Here is a 22,967-nt window from a genome sequence, read left to right as displayed (position 1 = left end):
CTCTTTCTTTATCACATAATACTTTTATTAATGATGTAGGTGAAATCTGTATCTGAAACAAGAATATCCAATCCCATGTCATAAGTTAACATTTAATGGAAAAAAATGTATCCTGATAAGGCAACTCCTTTATGGCAAGTTTGTGATCTGGAACTGGCAAAACTCCAGGAAGTTAGTCACACTTTCTGAAGACACAACACCACACTAGGTCTGGCATTTTCCTAAATGCATTTTCAGAATATATGCAGAGAAAGTTATTATTGGAAATAGAGCTACATTTTGCTATGGTATGTTTAAAAATTTCATATTTCCAAAACAGCATTCCAGCTGATTTGACACATAAATGAATAAAACACACGGTGTGGCTAAAAGAAAACCAGTAGCAACATTTACTTACATTAACCCATGGATGCTCAAGGACTTGCAAAGCTGAAAATCGCTGATCTATATCTACCTGAAGCATCATAGTAATTAGTTCCTGTAAAATGAAAATATTATACCCAGTAAATTCATTTTAATAGGATACATTTGATAAAGCATTTTTCAAACATGAGAATAGCAAATACATTATTAAATATATTGAAAAAAGTAAGATATAAGAGTGGAATTATATTCTAACCTTACATTTTAATTTATAAGCTGATGACTGAAAAGTCTATGAATAATAGAAGACTTAACTAAAATGTTGGAAACTCCCTGAAAAATTCAAAACTGTATTTGAATCTATTAAGCATGGTCCAATATATTTGTAAGAATATTTGATTATTAATATCTTCTAAATTATATGGAAGATATTTTTCCTAAATAACCCAGAGAACCAGTTCATTAATTTTCCAAGTTCCAACTCAGATCCAGAAAGCCCGCTGTAGCAGAAGTACTAATTCCAGTATAATACTGTATTTTTTTATTATTTTTCATCTAATTTGTATGATCAGTTTTCTAAAATCCAAGTTCTATTCTTGGAAGCACAACAAAACAAACTTGGATAGAATCTCTGTTACCTGCCCTTTGTATGATTCCTTTGAAGTTAAAATGCTTTCCTTCCAGACAATGTTCATTATTCTGTTTGGCCTTAGAAGAGATCAAGGGCTTATACATCCCTTGCATGCACTGGGGAACTATAAATTGTCTACAGCTTTCCAGAAAACTAAAGTAAGCAATTATAGTAGAACTATTTCCCCAAATTATAATAAATGAGAATATCATTTAAAGCATTGCTTACGTCAATCTCCTATGTACTAGAAACATGCTTCATACCATTAATGCTTCATAGCATTAATGAAAGCATTTCTTTAGTAATTCTGGGGATACATAATCTAGTAAAATGAACAATTGCAGAGTACTCAGTTTGGATGAAGAAATACAGGATGTGGATTTAGGGGTAAAGTATCAAAAGCATAATACAGAAAATCTGAGGAGTGTTAGTGATTTGGAATCTATTTTAAGTATGCCTAGTATGGATTTTATTTAATGTATCTGTATTAGTTAAAACTTTACAATATGTTATAATAGAATAAAGTCATGGGTGTACAAAGAATGGTTCTAAAGGAAAGAAAAAATATTTTGAATATACCTTTGCAGAGTCAGATACGTTATCCCAATATGGAGATGGGAAATCTACTTGTCCCATCAGAATCTGATCAAAAAGAACTTCCTGGTCCTCTCCACTTCTGCATAACAAAGAAATCAAACTGTCATTCTCTCACTGCTCCTAATGAACTAAAGCCAAACAAAAAGACAAGATGCTTTTTAAAATGCGGCAAAACTATTTTAGCTATGCAGTGCCGTAAGTGTGGTAACTTGAGCAGCGTGAATATCAAGTCAAATCTTTATTACGGACATAGACCAGCATAAACATGAACACCCAATTTGAAAGGGGGAAAAAAAGAAAGAAAAGAAAGAGAATAAGAAAAGCCTCATAAAACAGTCAGTTCTATATGGGGATAGTTCTGACATTTATAAGGCCCTGCATATTTCTTCTGTTTCCATTAAATACATATCTAGTTTACATTGTAGGCAATTCTGTTAACATAGTATTCAGTTTCTAGGAAAAAAGAGATTTTTCCGTAGTATGTAAGTATTAATAACAATATGTCCCCCTACTGCTAGTTCATGTTTTACAAATGGGAGAAGGCTAGCAACCAATACTCAACAGAAAAAACATGTGAGCTACTGATAGAACAAAGATGCATTGTTAAGAGATGAATAGAAAATCATAGTCCATACCCACGGAATGGAGGAAAACCACACAGCAGGATGTAAGTGATCACACCAGCTGCCCAGATGTCCACCTTCAGGCCATATCTAAAATTGATAAGGGATTATGGTTAGGAAACCAAGATTGTATGATCTAAGGAAATAAAGGCAACAGAAAATTATATGTTGGCAAGGATCTTCATTAAATTAAATGATCTCATCTGAATAAAAGCTGTATTTTATATCACATTTGTATGATATAAGGACAAACTTGCAAATATAAGTGTATGTACCAAACTTAAGATATCAAAATTCAAACGCAGTATGGTTTCTATCTAAAAGGACATTGCTTAATTATAAGAGAAGAAAAATTAGTTGTCCACTGAATCTCTTCTACCACATGACATTACAAGTTAGTTTACCCAGTTTCTGCAATGATTTCTGGAGCAACATAGGTAGGGGTTCCACAGACTGTGTAAAGAGGTCCATCTACTATAGTGGCGAGGCCAAAATCTCCCAGCTTCAGAGACTTGCTTCCATCTTGGTGCTCATAGACCTAAAAAGAAAAATGCATTTAGGTTATGACAGAAATGTGATCTTCTCTTAATAGCCAAGCTTATATTCTTTAAGGCAGTAAACCTGCCACTCTCCGGCTGATTCATGCATGGATCTGGAGTGAGGAGGAAAGAAGAAGCCAAAGTTGAGTGGAGAGAGTGAACCAGTCCTCAGTTTAATGAATATCATCCATGAGACAAAATATTTTAACTAAAATATAGGAGTCCCAGTACAGTACATCTTCAATGGATATAGTCCCATCTATGTATGATCACAATTCTTGCACAGGGTACAGTCCCGTAGAGACTGCTTCACTTCAGGATACTGTTGGGACCTGAAGAGCTGAATTTTTCTATCTTATACTCTGCCTGTGAAAGAAACAGCTAGAAGCAAGGACCTTACTGATTTGCTAGTTTTCCTTATTCTTAACAAGGAATGATAGAATTAGCTAAAAAGCACATAGAGTAATTATAATAAAAATGGTGTATATGGACATTCAGCATTTTACTGGTAATACTGTATTAATATTTCATTTAAAAAGTATTATCCCAGCACTCCTTTCCAGAATGTGCCATGTAATATTGGAAGGTCCTATCCTTTTTTGTTCTTGGTAACATAAAGCAAACCCTTTAAAAAACCATTTTTTGACTAGGGAAAGGTGTTCAGTTCAAATGACCTGTGTATTTGAAATGAGACAGTAACAGTAGGAATGGATGGGACATTTGGTGTTCAGAAAGTCTGTTTTGTCTCATTTATAGTGACTTTTTAACAGTAATACTCTTTTGAAATCTACAATTTTTTTCCAAATTTAAAAATATTAAGTCTAATGTTTAAAAAAAACCCCAAATTATTTATGCACTGGCAGAGGGTTTGTTTTTTCTTTACTGCTACTCTCTTTTCCCTCACAGGCCATGGAAGCTTTGATAGAATACTTGACAATTCCCCAGAAATGGTAGGGTGTCACATAAATCACACAGAAAAAATGTAACTACCATGCACCAAGAGGGGAAGACATTTCTGTCCATTGCTATGAAATGTTTCTATGAAACATTCCATGAAAGTAAGGATAAACTGTGGGGAAAAATATAGGCAGCCAGACAATTACCTAGGGTTAGGGTTAACACATATCTTCATTTCCGTTCTTATACAAAGGACATAGGAGGCTATAAATTTTCTTTTCTAAAAATGTAACCTCAGGCACTGAACCATCTCATGCAATATGAGATGAATATAGATTATGGAATGCAGCACATTTCAATCTACAAGCTTGAGGAGCTACACATAAACTTGATTTTCAAGTATCCCATCTGAAATACTGGGATTACCATTTCTCAGACATGCCCAGGAAGGATATATGCTTCATGCTTTTGCTTTGAAAATACCAGAGGAGCTTACGGAAGATTCATACCAAAAAACCCTTTAATTCAGTATAATTCTCAATCAAGTATTTTATTTAGGTATATAAGCAGAAGGTTCTTTTAAGGTTGTTATTAGCTTGGTTATAATTTCTCCATCAAATATTGTTAGCTGTTGAGAATGAGGGACAGAGCTTCTCTTTTTCACATTTATATATGCTTTAAGAATGGAATCCTATTGCTGACTTGATGCACCTCCGATTCAATTATTCTACATTTCTAGGACCAATGCCAGCACAGGAAGCTGTGAGAAAAACATTTAAGACTGATATTTCTAACAACTCCCCTAGTGCTTTTTTATTTTTCTAGTACACTTTTGGTCTTTAGCAAGGCAACAACCAAATCCATTCTAAGACCTGAGGCAAAGAGAAATAATATTTTGTAATTTTCTTATAATAAAAATAATGTAAGGGCTCCTATTCCAGGCCACTGTTATCATCAAATATATATTCTAAAGTGGTGGGGTTTTTAAATACAGAGACTTATTATTCCCTCCTTCAGTTAGCTTACAGCAAATTCATGCAACTGGAATTTGTCTTCAGAAGGCACGCAATCAAGTTCTCAACACAAACCAATGGCAACACCAAAGTGTATAAGGAAAGAGATATATAATTGCAGCTGTAGTAAAAACATTGATTGTTATGTAGCTCTGGTTTGTTAACTATTAAGAAAATGTTTATTGAAGTAGCAGATATACTACCATTCTATAAATTATATCTCAACATTTTTAATAACACTTCAGATATTTAACAATGACCTTCATGGGACATCTGATGAATCTTAGAGACTGATCCACCTGGCCAGTACGTCTTAATATATAGTTTTAGATATTTTTGTTAAAGTTTTTGTGTTGCTGGGATTAATGGAAACTAGAGGAAAATCTTTGGAAATCTTAATCATAATTTGCATACGTTTAAGAAATACCAACTAAAAGAATTAAGTCATACTTTCTACAGCTGAATTTTTCCTAGAGATTTTTAAAAAAGGAACCTTTGAATGAGAGACTATTTTCTTAAAGTAGACATGAATCTTTCTTCCTATAAACATATAGCAAATATAATGAGGGAAACAATACTGCATGTCCTTAACCTTTGACACTGTTCCACAAGCCAGTGTTTGCCAGATACACTGGAACTACAACTCCCAAAATTTCCTGCCAGTATTGCAGTCACTGACTGGAGATTGTAGGGAGTTGCTATCCCAACACACCTGATGGGTATCAGGTTGAGTAATGTGGCCTCAGCAAGAAAGATTAAAACACATAATTAAGGCTGAAATATGAAACAGTAATAGATTCACTATCTGCCCTGTCAAGAACAAAGAATGTAGATGATCATTTAAAGGTCATCTTAGTCAGAAAGTAAGTTCTACTTTCCTTTGAGCCCTGAAGGGCAATTAAAGAGATGTGGATTAGTGTAAATTACCCACTATGTAGTGCTTTCACTGTTTTAGCTAAGCAATAAAACAGTGTAATTGTACAACACTAATTGAATCCAGCAACATATAATTGTGTGCTACCATATGTATCCTATTATTCTAAAGAGTGTCCATATTTTCTAAGCTGCTCTGTGATCACTGCAGATGGTAACAGTCAGAGAAGTTGTTCTCCTGGGCTTATTATACGGCTATAAAGCTATCCCATGATTTGACAAAATAATCACACTTAATAGTAGCAATTATGGAAAAATGTTCCAATTAAAATGGAAAACTGATCTTTCCAAATGAAATGAACATAGACTATTACAGCTTTTCCATAAACAGTAAACATTTCAATTCACTACAGCAGCTAAAAGGCTAAGAGAGCTTATCGATAAATATGTATCTATAAATACAATTTAGTAACCTCTTTATACCCTGAGCGTTCTTTTTTCAAGGACTGGACACACCACAGTGCAAAAGATAACCATACAAAATACTTTATTGTGTGTGCTATTGTAGCAGATACCTTTCCTGTTGCCCTGGGTTAACTCCACCCTCATAGCCTTTGTAAGTTGATGTAGCCACATAAATAAGTCTTTAATACTCAGTCCTTATAAAAAAATAAAAGTCTTAAAGTTTGTTAAGTGGCATACAACTTCTGCCTCCCTCCAAAATTCTTGCACTTGTTGGGATTAGGTGCTGCCTCAGCCTGATTGCTCCTCTTCTGGTTGCTACCAAGCTCCAGGCCAAGCTCTAAGCCAAACTCCAGGCAGGAATCACACCACAATGGGTTGTTTACTGTAGCTTGTGTTCCTGGTAATTGACTGGTAGCTCTCTTGCTTGCCTGTAACAGTTGTACATTCTCAGACATCGCTTCCCACTACCTCATCCTCCTGTTGTCGTCTTCTCCTTCTCTCCTACACACACACACTTTTGTAGACTGAGGGCCTGGGTGGGGTGAGGTAGATGGATGTCGGCACATTCCTAAAAACGCCAGGGTATGGCTCAATTAGACAAACACCTGGAACACCAGCATAGATGGCTGTGAGTAAACTGTGAGTGATGGAATGAATGAATGAATGAATCCATCTCCTCTCAAGTGTCTGGGGCTGTAAACTTTTACGGCCCCTTGAAGGAAAGGATAAGCTGAGCCGGTCCTTGGGGAAGTTGGGGTGGGAAGAGTTTCTGCTGGCTGCAGCTGCTTCTCCCAAATGCAGACAGCAGCTGCTTCTCCCAAATGCAGCTGCTTCTCCAAATGCAGCTGCTTCTCCCAAATGCAGACAGCAACCCCAGCTTCATTTCCCTACATAGACCAAAATGTAATAATCACTGTCTACATTTAGATCAAAATCATCCAGAGTTTAAGAATGAAAGGTGATTGGAGAGATTTTAGGATCTCTATCAGTGGCACCCTGAGGTATCCCAACCTGACCTTCTAGAAAAAAGGATTCTGTCTTATGTACTAAGCATCATAGTTTCTCTGGTGATGGAGAACATAGAAAAGGAAGTGGTACTACTTACATTTTAGCTGCATTTTACACAGCACTTCTAGTTAAAACCAGCATTTTGAAGCAGACTTGAAAATGATTTCAAAGTTATATGATCATTAAAATATGTAACAGCCAGGAGCCCAGTTGCTTCACTTTTCACCATTTCTGATTGCTAAACCCTTCCCAAAGGAAGCCCCAGTGGAGTACATTGCAGTATCATATTTATAAGAGGTGGCAACCCCCACCATGGAAATCATGAAGACTTATAAAGGAAATGGAAGGGAAGAAAACCATCACTAACTTTCTTTTCTTCTTTAAGTCTGGATTCCAATGTGCTTGTGGATACTTCCTTGGTGCCCACCAAACCCCCAGCCCTACAATTAATATCTGTAAACCAACTAGAGTCACTTGTGGTGCGGGCATATAAATGTTGATACTGATAAATACTATTTTAATTTTAAGCAATAGGCTGGTGTAATGGTATGTGGGAATGACCTTGGGGAACAGGACGAAGAGCACAGACTAGGCAATGGTCAGATAAGAAGCAGCTGAGCCTGCAGAAGGAATAGGAATGTAGCAAACGAGAGACCCTCTCTAGTTGCTTGGACTGTAAAGGCAATGGGGGAGAGATGTACTTTCAGACTTGCAAGATTCTGTTAATGTAACTTTACAATAAAGATAGAGCTAGTACTCCTGGGTGTGCTTCTTGTCTGGACTACCTCACAAGGCTGATATCATCTCCTACTTATGAGCATGCCAGAAGCACCTGGTGTTCTTTGTGAGAAACAAAACTGTGAATAAGATGGGCCTTGGCTCAATCCTATAGGGCCATTTTTCTGTTCGTATGTTCTAAACCCGAAAACTATTTTAGGCTGAAAGTCACCCCTAAACATTTGTCTGAAATATGGGATAAGTGACTGACAGGTGACTGATATATATGTATCAAAATCTCTACCCACATTGAATGTTCTACTTACCAGTAGATTCTCAGGTTTGATATCCCTGTGAACAATGTTCAAGCTATGAAGGTATTTGATGGCACTGGCTAGATTGTACAGCATCCCACTGGCATCCCTCTCTGTATACTTATTTGTGGAGGTAATTGCATCAAAAAGATCTCCTCCCTGAAATAAGATAAATGTAACATATTACCATCATTCCACTATGATTCTGGAGAAGGTTCATAATGGTCAACAGCATCATTTTCTTTCAGGACATCTTAGAGGCCCCATTCTTAGAGAAAAGAATGAAATCTGTGGTGGACATTCTATTTACCTATTAATGATGATATAAACTCAAAGAACTCAGTCTACCCTAGAAAGAAATGTACTTCAGCTGTTCTTGGATTCTATCATTTCAGATTTCCATTGGTGGTAGCAGTGGTAAAATTCTTATATTACAAGTTAACATTACTTCAAAAACTCCTTCCAATAATATAGATATTGTGAAGGTTTTGCCAGCAGTTAGAAAGTGGGAAGGAAATTGGATGTAAGAGAGTAAAAGTAAAATATTTAAAGTAAGCAGGGAAATGTTGATGTCCTCTTAAGACCCTAACGTAGGGGTCCCCAAACTCTTCAGCTTATCGACTCCTCGTGAAATTTCAGGTTATTCATTGACCCCCAAACATTTATTATATGGAAATAATGAAATAAATACTATCTTAACTAATAATGCTACAAATAACAACAACAACATCAACTTCCTGGATAGTCCCATTGACACTTGGGGGTCAATACCAATCACTTTGGGGAACCCTGACCTAATGTGTTAATTCTACAAGTAACCTAACTGGATATAATTCAACATTTTACTTTTAATTAGCAACTCTCCAATTTCCCAGTTTCAGTCATACTATATACATGTAACAGATCATTAGCTAGGGTGGTCAAAGATACTATTTGATTTCATCACTAACATTGCACCTGCACTTTTCTGGAAACAAGACAAACTGGAAATAGCACTTAATGATACCTCTTTTTTTTAATAAAAAAGGGATAAACGAGGATGGAAGAACAAACCTTATCACCTACACCATAAGGCACTGACATCCAGAAGTACAATAACCAATTACTTATTTACTAGCTTCCAATAGAAATGCTGCAACAATCCCTTTCTAATGGGAAATTGAAGTTAGATCCTTTGTACAGCAGGAAGAAACCCTGTCATAAATCATGCTTGTTAAAATAACTAAGGCAATGCAAGGCTTGCATAATAATTTAGTCCCAGTATGTACAATGGCAGTGTGCCAGCAACCAAGTCCTTTCACCTTTTCGTAAGTCCTACTTGCAATTTGTTTTTATTTATATTTATGAAATGCCTTCTTTACATTTAAGGAGAGAAAGATGTGCCTGAGATGAAAACAGAATGTATCTGCAGCAACAAGATCCACTTATATTAAGCTTGTTGTGACCAATGAAAGCAAAGTGATCTTAACAGAAGTCTGGCATGCCAGCAGCCTTTTCCTCTTGAGAACCTTTGTCATCGGTGAATTTAATTTAACCTTTAGACCTTCAAAAAGTGGTCCATAGCAGATGGTTATTCAGCTGTAAATGGGAAGTGTGAATGGATGGTTCAACAACCTTCCAAGAATATTTGTTTTACTATTTGAAAAAGGAACAAGATTTATTCAATTTTAAACAGACAAGCCCATCATAGCATTCCCTTTTGGGGCAGGCAACAGTACCCAAAGCATAGAAAGGGAATACAAAATAGTAAGCTATAGAAATTAAATGCATAAGTTAAGAAAATAAAATACAGCTAAATCTAGTTTATACCAACATCGTTCACTATACCTCTCCATATCTTTCTATTCTTGCATAGAGGAAACCGAGGAAGATATTCACTTGGAAAGGAAAACTTTTACTTCCAATAAAACCCACCAAAACAGGGCTATCTTTCTTTAAGAATCCAATTTGTTCTGTTAAATAGTATGTTGTTACTGTTAGTCGCCATCAAGTTGATTACGACTCATGGCAACCCTATGTATAACAGAACGAAATACTGTTTGGTCTTGTGTCATATGCCTGACTGTTCCAGTGTTTGCATCCATTGTTGCGGTAATTGTATCAATCCATCGCATTGAAGGTCTTCCTCTTTTCCGCTGGCCCTCAACTTTACCAAACATGATGTCCTTTTCAAGCAATCAGTCTTTCCTGATGATGTGCCCAAAGTAGGAGAGTCTAAGCCTAGTTAACTTCACCTCTAGGGAGCATTCTGGTTGTATTTCTTCTAAAACTGATTTGTTTGTTCTTCTGGCAGTCCATGGTATTTTCAATAATCTTCACCAACACCACAATTCAAATGCATCAATTGTCCTTCTACCTTCCTTTTTTAATGTCCATCTTTCACAGGCATATGTGGCAATTGAGAAGACCATGGCATGAGTCAGATGCACCTTTGTTTTTAAACTGACAACTTTGTTTCTGAAAACTTTAGGGAAATGTATATGCCTTATATTCCACAGCAGCCTTCACTTCCTAGAATTTTAGAGCTGGAAGAGACCACAAGAACAATCTAATCCAGTTTCAGGCAGTTAGCAATTTTTTGTCTCCTAGCTACTTCCCCCCATTTCTTTGTCCCCCCCCCCTTTTTTTTTTACCGGTCGCCCCAAACAATAATCCCATCCAGTCACAAAAATCCAGTCACCTGCTGCCTTCCAGCAACTCTCCCAGCTAAAGACTTCCCTGCAGAACCACCCATCAAACACGTAAAGGAAACTGCATACCTTTCCATTTCCCCTTTGTTTTTCACTGCTTTATGTATCCATCAAAACTTTTGCTAGTACCTAACACCAAATCTTTAACAAATACAGCTCTTCAAATCTCCTGATTTTGTTTGGTTTGTCTTTTCTTTTACCACTTATCAATCTGGACCAAATCATAATCAGTTACAAAATCTCCTAAGCTTCCAGGTGGAACTTCCCAAGTATTCCTTGATGGCTTTGAAAGAAGGGGATCTACATTCCTAACTGATAGTAATTGGTCACATATGTAATGTCAGACTCCAGCAGTGGTTCAGCAGGGATATGGACTAGAAAGTCAACTTGGTTAATGCTGTTGTGTAAGTCAGTTCTCAGTCTCCATGACAGGGAATGCTCTTAGGTTTAAGGAAACATGCGACAATCAAGAAAGAGAGGACTAATGCCATCTCCATGGAGCTTTTATATCACTAGCAGATTTGCTACTACAGCTGGAGAGTGACTCTCCTCATCATGGCATGGAGGAAAGAGTGGGTTTAAAGTAGGCCAGGTAGAATCCCAGTTCCCTCTTTGAAAGTTCACATTTGTACCATTGTAATGGAAATAATTTTCCTGGTTAATGTAATCTCCAGTGTACATGGAAATCTCTTCACAAGCAGAGTCTCTGTTTTCAGACATACCTGTACTGGTATCCTCAAAAACTGGTTCCTTGTCTTTATCAGGAATCATGATATAGATATTAGTATGCCACTGAATTCTTTTTATTACTGCACATTTTGGACCAACCACAGCCTGAAAACGTGGTAAGGCATTCCAGTTGGACTATAGTTTGAGCTAGTAGAATATGGCTGTGAGATAACTCTTTTAAAGCAGGACCATTAATGTTATAAGAATCCTTGATCATATAGAGACGTTTAGCAGCAGAAGGAATTTCCCTTTTGGCCCTGGCTACATTGTTTTTTTGCATCCAGTGGCAATAAAATAGGTCTTTTTCCCTGGACAGGGATCTTGCTGTACATATTGACTTTGGTTCTCATTGCTGAGCTCCCTGAATTTGGCTCAAAGGAATGATGAATTTTTGTCCCTTATCACATTCATGCCCAATATTACAAGTATTCTTAGCAATTTTAATTAGAATATGGATCCATGGCTATCTTGATGATGAAGAAACATCATCAATTCCCACTTTTGTGGGAATTTCTATCTGTGAATATCTATTTCCATTTCTATACACTGCAGTATAGGGATTTCTAACCCAGTGGTGGCTGTGCCTTGTCCTGCCAGTTGCTTTGGGCTCTAAAATGATTTAGGAAAAACTATACACTAACTGTGGTACTTCTGAATAGTGTCCACAAGGCATTCTACAGGCACTCCATTCATGGGGAAGCAAATGAGTGGGCACCTACGAAAGACTTTTGTCATTGAAATATTCCATTTTGGCCAAGGCTATGAGGACCAACTGGCTACCTGTATTTGGCTGCAATATGCCTTCAGTTTTGTCCTGTTATCCTCACATTTATAGCGTACAATCTGCATTGGTCATCCATCTTGGGAGTCCTTTGGTGGCCCTGTTTGAAATGGGCACTAAAAAACCTTGTTCTTCCTCTAAAGATTAATTTCTTCTTGCTTGGCACCCATTCTGTGTTGGAATCCTTAAAGACTGAAACATTAGCTCTGTAAGCTCTGGTAGGGAGTGACAATATATGCCTCTACTCCAATCTTCTTTCTGTCACACCCTCAGGCTACAGGAGTAGATGCTTCTTCCTCTTCTGCCCAATCATCTTCAAACTTAAGCCAAATCGTGAACACTCATTTGAGGATGTTCCTTAATTTGCCTACTGTATGCCCCATCAATGGCATCTTTGTAAGTGCTCAAATGCTAATTATAAATGGTTCTTTCACTTTTTAACATCATAGGTGTAAACCTATAACTTCAACATGGATGCTTCAGTTTCTTGACTTTTTTTTGCAACCAGGTCCCTGTTGTTACATTGTTGCTATAGGTTTTTAATAAAATGTCACAGATAGCCTGAGGTGTTTTTATCTCTCCAGATAAATGAAATTTGATTGTGTCTTTGGATTGTCAAATAATATTTTATTTTAATATGTCCATCTCTTCTTCAGAGATTTATAACATTTGCAGCATTGTCTTGCCTGACAGTATTCTAGTTCCTTCTCCTTAACAGGGTGGCCCCAAAACTTGCACAGCCTTCTGTAGTTATTTATCTTGGTGTAACTCATCTGGACTTTTGGGTACCAATGGAAGCTCCATCCAGATGCCCTCTTTCTATATACCTGTTCCTAGAATGTTTATGAAGAGCATTATCTCTTTCTCTTCTTATTCTAACAATTTTGTTCAATCTCCTTTTGTAGTGCTTCCACTTTATCCTGTTCATGGTCACCAGTTGAAAATGAAAGACAAGGAGGGCTTTTGTTTGTTTGTTTGCTTTTAAAAGAAGAAATTCCTTTACTTGAAATAAAAGTCATTAAACACAGTGTTATCTTTCTTTAAGAACTTGGGTTTTTTTCTGAGAAACTGGGAACTTACATGCATTACAGATCCCACATTGGCAGCCTTCATTTAAAGCATACCATTCTTTTTTTGCTTCACCTAGCCATCCAGCTTCTTGGCACTCAAACCAACAGTCTCATTAAATCACAAAGATTCAAACACTTTCCCCCTCTCATCAGCTTCTCCTATCCAGGGATCTACCTGCAGGATGGCCCACAAAACAGAATTAAAGGGAACAGAGCCCTTTATATTTGCAAACCATTCATGCTTCCACCACATCCATACATGGCTTCATACATTGTCCTGTGTCTTTAAACTTGTCACTTCTTTCTTTTTAAGAATCTCAACAACTCCATCCAATCTTGACTTTCCCTATTTTCCCCTTGTTCTTGACTTATTCATATATTTGTTTTGTGATTTAAATCTCATTTGTTCTCTGCATATGGCAAAACCTCTTCAATGCGCTTCTTTCATACTGGTCACTCATTTTTGAAATCAATACAATTCAGCATGCGTTCACTCTTGGTCGCATCTCTTCATATTTTACCACATACACTTTTTAAGTTCTACTTTCCCATTCAAGTACTTTTGTACTTCTCCTGTTGTACCCAGCTCTCATTTCCATATAACAAAGTAAGCAGAAGGATGCTCTTACACATATACATTTTAGCTTCTTTCAATAAACACTCATTCCTCACAATTAAGCACAAAGTACCCCCTACATCCGACAGGAAGCTCTGGCGTGGGCTGGTCCATGAAGTCACGAAGAGTCGGAAGCGACTAAACGAATAAACAACAACCCCCTACATTTCCAGCAGCATTTACCAGTTACTTCATCCATTTTCCCATCTTCAGTCAACTTTCTATTAAGGAAAAATAGATATGCTATGCTCCATGTCCATATAAGCATTATTTCCGTATACTGCAGATAAGACTAGAAATCTGGCTGACAAGCTAAGCAGAAGTAGGCAAACTTTCATGTATACTTACTTTTACAAGCTCCATGACAAGATACAACTCAGTGGGCATATCCATTTCCTCAATCAGAAGAACAATATTGGGATGTTTGACCCGTCTTAAAATAGAAACTTCATTCTGAATCATGTGCTCCTGCATGAAAGAAAAAAAATATGAAAAGAGAATGGAAGAAATCCATACAGCCTCTCCAGGTCCTTTCTCTTGTTTAATGGGGTATGTTGTTATAATCCATCACATCAGTCCCATCTTCTGGTTTTCTTGGCAGAGGTAGCTTTCCAGTACCTTGGTTCTAGGGCTGAAAAAGAGATAGACTGACCAAAATCACCTTACTAGCTTCTTTGCATAAGGCAGGACTAGAACTCATGGCTCCTGCCTTCTAATCCATTGCCTTAATCACCACTCCAAACTGATTTCCTTTAATGGGACATCCAGGTGTGTACTGTATATATGAAACTCGGTATCCATCCATCCATCCATCCATCCATCCATCCATCCATCCATATAAATTAATGCCTAAATCAATACTACAAACTAGCAGTGATATTGCTAAAGTGTTAACTGTGCTGAGGCTGAGGAAAATAAATATCAAATAAATATCAAAAGTAAAACAAGGTAGCAATTGTAGGTAGAAGATTTCAACTTGCAAGTGCTTTACCTAGGTTTAAGCCTGCCTATATTCAATGTCTTTTGAATACTGGTCTTTTAGTAGGCCTGTAAAGAATTACACTTCCAATCTTTTAACTTAAAAATTACACAAACATAAATCATATTTTCCCAAGCAAAAAGGAAATATCAACTGCATTTTACTTTAGACATTTTAGCTATTAATCTTTTTCTTCCCAGGACTTCTCCAAACCAACAGATTATGCCTTGGCCTTTTATCCTTCCTAAACTGAACATCTTGTTTTCATGTCAGGTCTGTGAATGAGAAGATATCTGAGATGATAGGCATGCCAATCTGATTTGCATCAAGTAGACCTACAGTATCTGGGTGAAAAGGGGAATGAGTATATATTCTCGACTAGAATTTCTGACTGAGTTTCCTGTATCTGGTTAAGCTTCTTCATGAAAAGGTGCAACTGCAGTAGTCAGAAGTTGCATGGTTTTGTAGAACAATTCAAAAAGTTGTTTTTAATCCATAGTTAAAACTCTAAATGGTTTGGGACCACATTACCCAAATGACTATTTTTCTGCATATAATTCTGCTTGAGAATCAAGATCTACCTCAGAGCCTCTCCACTTACTCACAGAATAGCAACATGTGAAAGGGCCTTTTCTGTGGCAGCTCCCCAAGCCCCTGTACCCGCCCCAAGATCCATATTGCTTCTTCATTGCTTGTTTTATGATATGGTAGTCCATTTTTAAAAATCAAAGCTTCTGTGTCCTCCAGAATATTTTGGATACCATGAGTTCAGTTTTTTGTTGATACTTATAGGGTACCCAGTTCAAACATCTGTGGGTGGTTTAGAAGAATAACAACAACACATAAATCAATCACATCTAATCAGGACTCAACAATAAATATAACATGGCAGCCCACCCATCATAAGCCAATATTAGCCTTTCGTAAAACTCTGAAGACCTGGCTGTTTCCCCATGCATTTGGGGCAGGAGGTTAGGCGATGCAACTTCATCATTGGAAGGTATCATTTATCTTGGGCATTATGGGTCATTGTGTTTTTATTGTTGGATTTTAATCTTTGTATGCCACCCAGGGTCACTGTTGTGAGATGGGAAGCTATATAAATTATTTAAATAAATACATAAATAACAGAAACCATAAATAATATACACTAAATGCCCAGTTAAATAATAGAGTCTTCATTGTCTTCTGAAATATGAGCAGGATGGGGGCATCATGTAGTTACAATGGAGTGTGTGTTCCAAACAGGAAAGACACTACCAAAGACTGTCTTTTGGGTCCACATCTCCCTGATTTGATACCAGGGCAGGATTGTAAAGCTTTCCATTTATATACACACAGGCCATGTTGGTATATTGTTTTCTGCTACAGAAATTAATGTTACCATGGTAATTGAGTACTTCCTTACGTAACGGCAGGGTGAAGAGGTCAAACTTAATTGTCCTCAGTTTGGGTGTTAAAAGGTGCATTGCCTGGGGAGGAACCTTGCCTGGATTTGTTTTAGTTTCAGTTTCCTTCTTTCTACACAGCCTCTCTTTCCCAGTGCTCTCTGAGTGCGTGTGAATGCACAGCTTGTAAAATATGTTTTTGTGCTTTCTGTAAATACATTTATTTTTATAGAAATGCCTGGTGTGTGTGATTTTTCTGATCTCTCGGGCCAAATGCTTTCTAGCACTCTGACAGGTTATGGGCCCAGTAAGCAGCCCAGGGAAACCCCAGAGAGAGCAGAGAGAGCAGCTCGTACCTCATGCACATTTTAAAGGCAGGTAGCAAAGACCTGTGAAGATTTTCTTTGGAGCCACCTGGCGATTTTCCAGCCACTGCTGGTCTGCAGGACAAAGAAGACAGCTGAGGTGACTTGCAAAAGAAGGAAGAAGCCATGGCTACCTCCCAGCCCTCAGCAATGCCTCTGGAGCGCCTATCAGAGACCAACTACTTGAATTGGGCCCTGAAGATGGAGATGTATCTTCACAGAGAGAATCTTTGGCTGCCAATTGGTGAGCAAACCCCCCAAAATCCCAGTACTGAATGGCTTAGACAGGATGAGAGGGCTAGAGCCACCATTATCCTGGGAGTTGAGGACACTCAGCTAGTGCACGTGCGAGGTATGCAGTCTGCAAAGCAACTTTGGGATGCTTTGAGAGACCTGTATGTAAAGGCAGCAGCAGGGAGTAAAGTTACCCTGACAAAAAAGCTATACAAAGCCTACTTTGCAGAAGGAGATAGCCTTCCTGAGCACCTGCATTATATTCAGCAGCTGTTTGTTGAGTTGCAGGAGAGAGGAATGGAATTTACACCTCTCACAAAATCCTATATCCTGCTGTCCTCATTAAATGAAATGTGGGACACGCTGATTTGTACCCTGGAGGCTATGTCTGAAGCAGACCTCACCCCATTGTATGTAACACAGCACTTACTCGCTGAAGGGGAGAAGAGAAAGATCCCCCCCCCCATCTCTTCTGGAAAGCTGCAGCACCAGAAAGCAAAGGAAAAAGAAGCTGAGGCAACAGCACTAGCCTGCCCATGCTGCTTCAGTTGTGGTTCAGCTGGACATTTGCAGAAAGACTGTACCTTGAGACCCAAGAGTAGAAAGACAGAGAAGAAGAACAAAAGGGCAACACAGAAGAAGGCTCTTCAGACAACCCAAATCGCACAGGTTGCTGAGAAGGGTAATTCTGATGTATGGGTGTTAGATTCTGGGGCCAATTGTCATTTATGTGATTGTAAAAGCTCTTTTGTGTCACTGTCTAAAGCTGACAGACAAAGTGTGTCTTTGGCTGATGGGTCTGTGACCAAAATTATGGGACAAGGTGACTTGTATTTATCCTGCTTGGGAGAAACTGTGAAAGGTGTGTTGTATGTTCCAAATCTACAGTCAAACCTTTTATCTGTAGCACAATTAGCTGCAACAGGGTATGTCATAACATTTAAGAAAAATGGTTGTGAGATACGTAAAAATGGAAAATTGTGTGCTACTGGTATATTAAAAGACTCCTTGTACATTGTGCAAAATGCAAGGAAGCCAAGCTGCAAGGCTGCAGTTGGCAACACTCCATATCATGACCAATGTGTACACCTGATGCACAGGAGATTTGGTCATGCTAATTTCAGGTATATAGCACAAATGCCACAGCTGTGTGCTGACCTAAAGATAAAACCCTGTGATAATACTTAGATTGTGTAGTTTGCAAAGAGTGCAAAACACTAAAAGCTCCTGTGAGTAAGCACAGTGACAGAGTTACAACTAGACCTTTGGAAATTGTACACTCTGACATTATTGGTCCTTTTGCTCCAAGTCTTAGACAAGCAAGGTATGCAATGACCATAATTGATGATTTCTCAAGATACACATTTATCTACATCTTAAAACATAAAGATGAGGCATTTGAGAAGTTTAAAAGTTTTGTGACATGGGCAAATGGAAAATTCCCAAGGCCTGTATCTGCACTCCAATGTGATAGAGGAGGAGAGTACCTTTCTCACAAATTCAAAAGGTTCCTAGCAGAAAAGGGGATAGAACAAATTCTTTATAACCCCTACACCCCTCAGCAAAATGGTGTTGCTGAACGAAAGGGCAGAACTTTGCAAAATGGAATGTTATGCATAATGAAAGATTCCAATTTATTGTTTAAATCTTGGGCAGAGGCAATGTCCACTGCCTGTTATGTGCAAAACAGACTACATAACTGTGATTCAGGACACTCCATTCCATTTGTTTTATGGTGTGAAACCAAAGGTAAGCCATCTTAGAGTGTTTGGTAGTACTGCATGGGTTCACATTCCAAAACAGCAGAGAAGGAAAGGAGGCCCCACAACAAAGAAAGCCATCTTTGTTGGCTATGAACAAAGCTAGAGGAGCTACAGGTTCATAGTGGGAGAGAAATTGATAATTAGCAAAAGCGCTTCTTTTGCTGAGCAAAACTGGGGGAGATTAAATTCTAGCTCTATCTACAACAGAACAGCAAGGACTTGCTGATAGCAATCTTTTGCCTAGTGAGGACATTAAGCCAGAAAAGCAAACTGAAGATCTGTCTGATGAGACAGATGCTTCTCAAGAAAGTGATAGGAGTCAAAACTTAAGCCCTGTATTACCTTACAGGTCTTAGAGAAGTAATAAAGGTGTTCCTCCATCATGTTTTCAGGCTGAAACAGTAAAGGCTGTTCACATATTCACAGAACCTGAGTCCCTAGAACAAGTGAATGCTTTACCACCTGACATTGCACAGAATTGGCATTCTACCATGCAACAGGAATTAGCATCCTTGAAAGAAAATAAAACATGGAAACTGGTAAATCTACCTCCCAATGAACGCTGTCTAGGTTGCAGGTGGGTTTTCAAACTGAAAAGGGATGCTGATGGCAAAATCCAAAAATATAAAGCAAGGTTGGTTGAAAAAGGGTTCACTCAAAGGAAAGATTTAGACTTTGATAAGACTTTTGCACCAGTTACTAAAGGTGAATCAATTAGATTACTGTTAAAAATTGCTGCACTCAAAGGAATGTCAGTTCATCACTATGACATTCAAACTGCATTTCTCTATGGTGATTTAGACCACAGATTATACATGCAGCAACCCCCTGGCTATGAAAAAGGGGAGAATCTGGTCTGTGAACTGCAAAAGTCAATCTATGGGTTAAAACAGGCTGCTAGGTCCTGGAACCAAAAAAAAAAGTAGATGAAAAACTGCAGAGTTTTGGTTTTGTAAAAAGAGAATGCAGATCTCAGTGACAGGAAATCCACTTCTGGATTTTAATTCAATTTGCTGAGTCAAGCTTAGGCTGGCATTCTAGATAGCAAACACTTGTTGCTCTTTCCACTGCAAAAGCAGAGTTTTATTCTCTAGCACAAACCTGTAATGAGGTTGTATGGTTTAAACAGTTGTTAAAAGACATAGGCATGGAAGTGAAGGCTATAACTATTTATGAGGATAATCAAGCTTGCATTGCAATGGCAAAATATGAAGCCTGCAAGAATAGGACAAAACATATTGATATTAGATATCAATATATCAAAGACATGACAGCTAAAGGGGAAATAATGTTAAAACATTGTGAATCAAAAGACATGATTGCTGATATTTTAACCAAACCTCTTGCTCTACCAAGACACAAAGAGTTAACAAAGCAAATTGGTCTGCATCTCATTCCGTAGCATAAAAAGGGGAGTTTTGGTATATTGTTTTCTGCTACAGAAATTAATGTTACCATGGTAATTGAGTACTTCCTTAAGTATCGGCAGGGTGAAGAGGTCAAACTTAATTGTCCTCAGTTTGGGTGTTAAAAGCTGCATTGCCTGGGGGAGGAACCTTGCTTGGACTTGTTTTAGTTTCATTTTCCTTCTTTCTACACAGCCTCTCTTCCCAGTGCTCTCTGAGTGCATGTGAATGCACAGCTTGTAAAATACGTTTTTGTGCTTTCTGTAAATACATTTATTTTTACAGAAATGCCTGGTGTGTGTGATTTTTCTGATCTCTTGGGCCAAACACTTTCCAGCACTCTGCCACAGGCCAGGCAGATTCCACTTGTAGGAAATAGTCCCTGATATATCCTGAAGACAAGATATGCAGGGCTTTATAGGTTAAAACAAACACTAATCTAATTTAACTACTGTTATTACACAGGGAAACCTATCAAGAACCAGTGAGGTAACCAGAGTTTGGATATTATATTGCAACAGCAGTTCATATTTGCTAACAACTTGGCTGATGAATTTTGTAACAATTACAGATTCTGGGTCATTTTCAAAGGCCTACGTAGACCATGTTATAGTAATCTAATTTCATGGGTTGATGGGTTGCTAGAGTTTCACAGTGCAGGTAGGGCTGCCCTTGGTGCACCTGTTCTTCAGGAGTGAGTACACTAGCATTTTCTTCAAGGCTGGTAGCAACTTATACTCCCGCAAAAAGGATTCCCACCTCCCAAATCAGCTACTCATCCTCCCAAGCTGTTCAAAGGAGTTCACAGCTGGCCAAGCTGACATTACAGGGAATCCTATCCATTTCATCAATTTCCACATGGCCAAATGACTCTAAGATAACATCACAAGACATTACCCACGTCATCACATTTGAGTCTGTCCAATTGATCCATAACTCTGATCCAATGAAAGCTATTTTTCCATAAAGTACTTTGCAAACATGTCACAGTGGCCTGCCAGATCATTGTTCCATCTGTTGTTTGCTAAATGTTAGACATTTTTTAAAAAAAATAACCACTGAACTGGAGTGCCTGCAGATTTGAGCTAATCCAATAACTGAACATAAGCTTCCTCTGAAAGATATTATGCTCTACTGTGGAGCCTGGTACTTACCTTTCCTCTACATTTACTTTTTTTAATGATTTTCAGGGCATATTCTCTACCAGTTGACCTAATGAGAGTCAGAAGAAGGAAGAAACAGATTAAATCATTATAAAATAACACAAAGATCAGAATTTCATTTACCCAATAAAGTGACAACAGTATTTTACAGTTTAACAGAATAACCTAAGATTATTCTGCAGAGCAGCCTATTCTAGCCTTCATAGAAACAGCTAGAAAATCTCCAGCAGAAAATAAGGAAAATTTTAGAACATTCCTATTTTGTCACTGTGGCAAGCTGCTATGAAATGTGAAGAGGTATAGTATATTGATTTAAATAATATAATTTCTAACAGAAATTAAATGAAAATATCAAAGATTAAAACCTTGAAGTTTGAATACAATATTTAAAACAAAGGCTTAGCAAAAATAAAAACTCCACGCACATTTTACCATATTGCAGCAACATTGCTCTAAAACAAAAAGCAGCAAGTCCCTTTAAGTAGGGCATCATTAAGTTTCCCCACTAGAGGGCTTAATGGCATACAGTAGTTACTCAGAAATAAGACACTTCTTCATTGAAAAGTTATCTTTATATAGACTACCATTTGGAATCCTCCCCCTCCTCCCTCTCTTCCTCCCAGTACTAATGTTTGTCACATATTTTACGTCCTAGCCATGAATGTTCGACTTCTATTTTTAAAAAATTCAAATTTGGTAGCCCTTCAGTTCTAAAATACATATATTATGTGCTATTTTATTCTTTTGCTCATTAAGCAATAATAAATCTAGCATGGTTTTTGAATTGCTCCACTTGACCCCCTTTCTTTACCTTCCCTCACCATAAAATGTTACTCTTCTTTGTTGTTTATTCGTTCAGTTGCTTCCGACTCTTTGTGACTTCACGGATCAGCCCACGCCAGAGCTTCCTGTCGGTCATCCACACCCCCAGCTCTCCCAGGGACGAGTCCGTCACCTCTAGAATATCATCCATACACCTTGCCCTTGGTCGGCCCCTCTTCCTTTTGCCCTCCACTCTCCCTAGCATCAGCATCTTCTCCAGGCTGTCCTGTCTTCTCATTATGTGGCCAAAGTACTTCAGTTTTGCCTTTAATATCGTTCCCTCAAGTGAGCAGTCTGGCTTTATTTCCTGGAGGATGGACTGGTTTGATCTTCTTGCAGTCCAAGGCACTCTCAGAATTTTCCTCCAACACCACAGTTCCAAAGCATCGATCTTCTTGCACTCAGCCTTCAAAGTTTTGTCATACATGTTACCCTTCAGGTGTCCTCAAATGTATGACAAAACTTTGGTAGGGTAGACTGAACTTACACAATTCCAGGGAATGCCCAGGAGAGACATATACAGTATTTCCTTATTTTTTGCTTTGTTAAACCATTTATTAAACTGCTGCATGAACTAAGAATACTAGGCTTAAATCTGTGCAGACACAAATTTGGCCCTTACTCAGCCTGGGTTATCCTGGGGGACAGATCCCTCCCCACAGATCTGATAGACTTCAGTAGAAGCGAAGAAGATATAAGCTGCCTTGAGCTTCTTCAAGGAAAGGCAAGAATGAAATGTAATAAATAAATTCCACCCACTCCCTGAACTGCAACTGAATAACTTCTTTATTTAATTATACACTAACTTAGACTGTTTAGATAAGAGTACATGTTTCATTCACTTTGATTGCACTGGTTGCTTGTGATAAACATAGTTACCCTCATCAGGCCAGGATTCTTTTGCATATAGCAGCTAGCTTC

General features: G+C 38.0%; 1 protein-coding gene across 3 annotated transcripts in view; it reads right to left on the bottom strand.

Moving 5' to 3' along the window:
- DCLK1 (doublecortin like kinase 1) overlaps positions 1 to 22,967 on the bottom strand; it is a 206,747-nt gene that overhangs the window by 23,414 nt on the left and 160,366 nt on the right. For all 3 annotated transcript variants that reach the window (XM_063305693.1, XM_063305692.1, XM_063305694.1), the window contains 7 exons: positions 21,216 to 21,273; positions 14,275 to 14,394; positions 8,053 to 8,199; positions 2,619 to 2,752; positions 2,227 to 2,304; positions 1,574 to 1,670; positions 398 to 478 (listed from right to left, as the gene is read on the bottom strand). In XM_063305693.1, the coding sequence (XP_063161763.1) occupies positions 398 to 478; positions 1,574 to 1,670; positions 2,227 to 2,304; positions 2,619 to 2,752; positions 8,053 to 8,199; positions 14,275 to 14,394; positions 21,216 to 21,273 (715 nt within the window). The remainder of the gene's footprint in view (positions 1 to 397; positions 479 to 1,573; positions 1,671 to 2,226; positions 2,305 to 2,618; positions 2,753 to 8,052; positions 8,200 to 14,274; positions 14,395 to 21,215; positions 21,274 to 22,967) is intronic.

Source organism: Candoia aspera, chromosome 5 (genome assembly GCF_035149785.1).
Source record: "Candoia aspera isolate rCanAsp1 chromosome 5, rCanAsp1.hap2, whole genome shotgun sequence".
In the NCBI taxonomy this organism is placed as follows: Eukaryota; Metazoa; Chordata; class Lepidosauria; order Squamata; family Boidae; genus Candoia; species Candoia aspera.
This window is presented reverse-complemented; position numbering and strand designations above follow the sequence as displayed.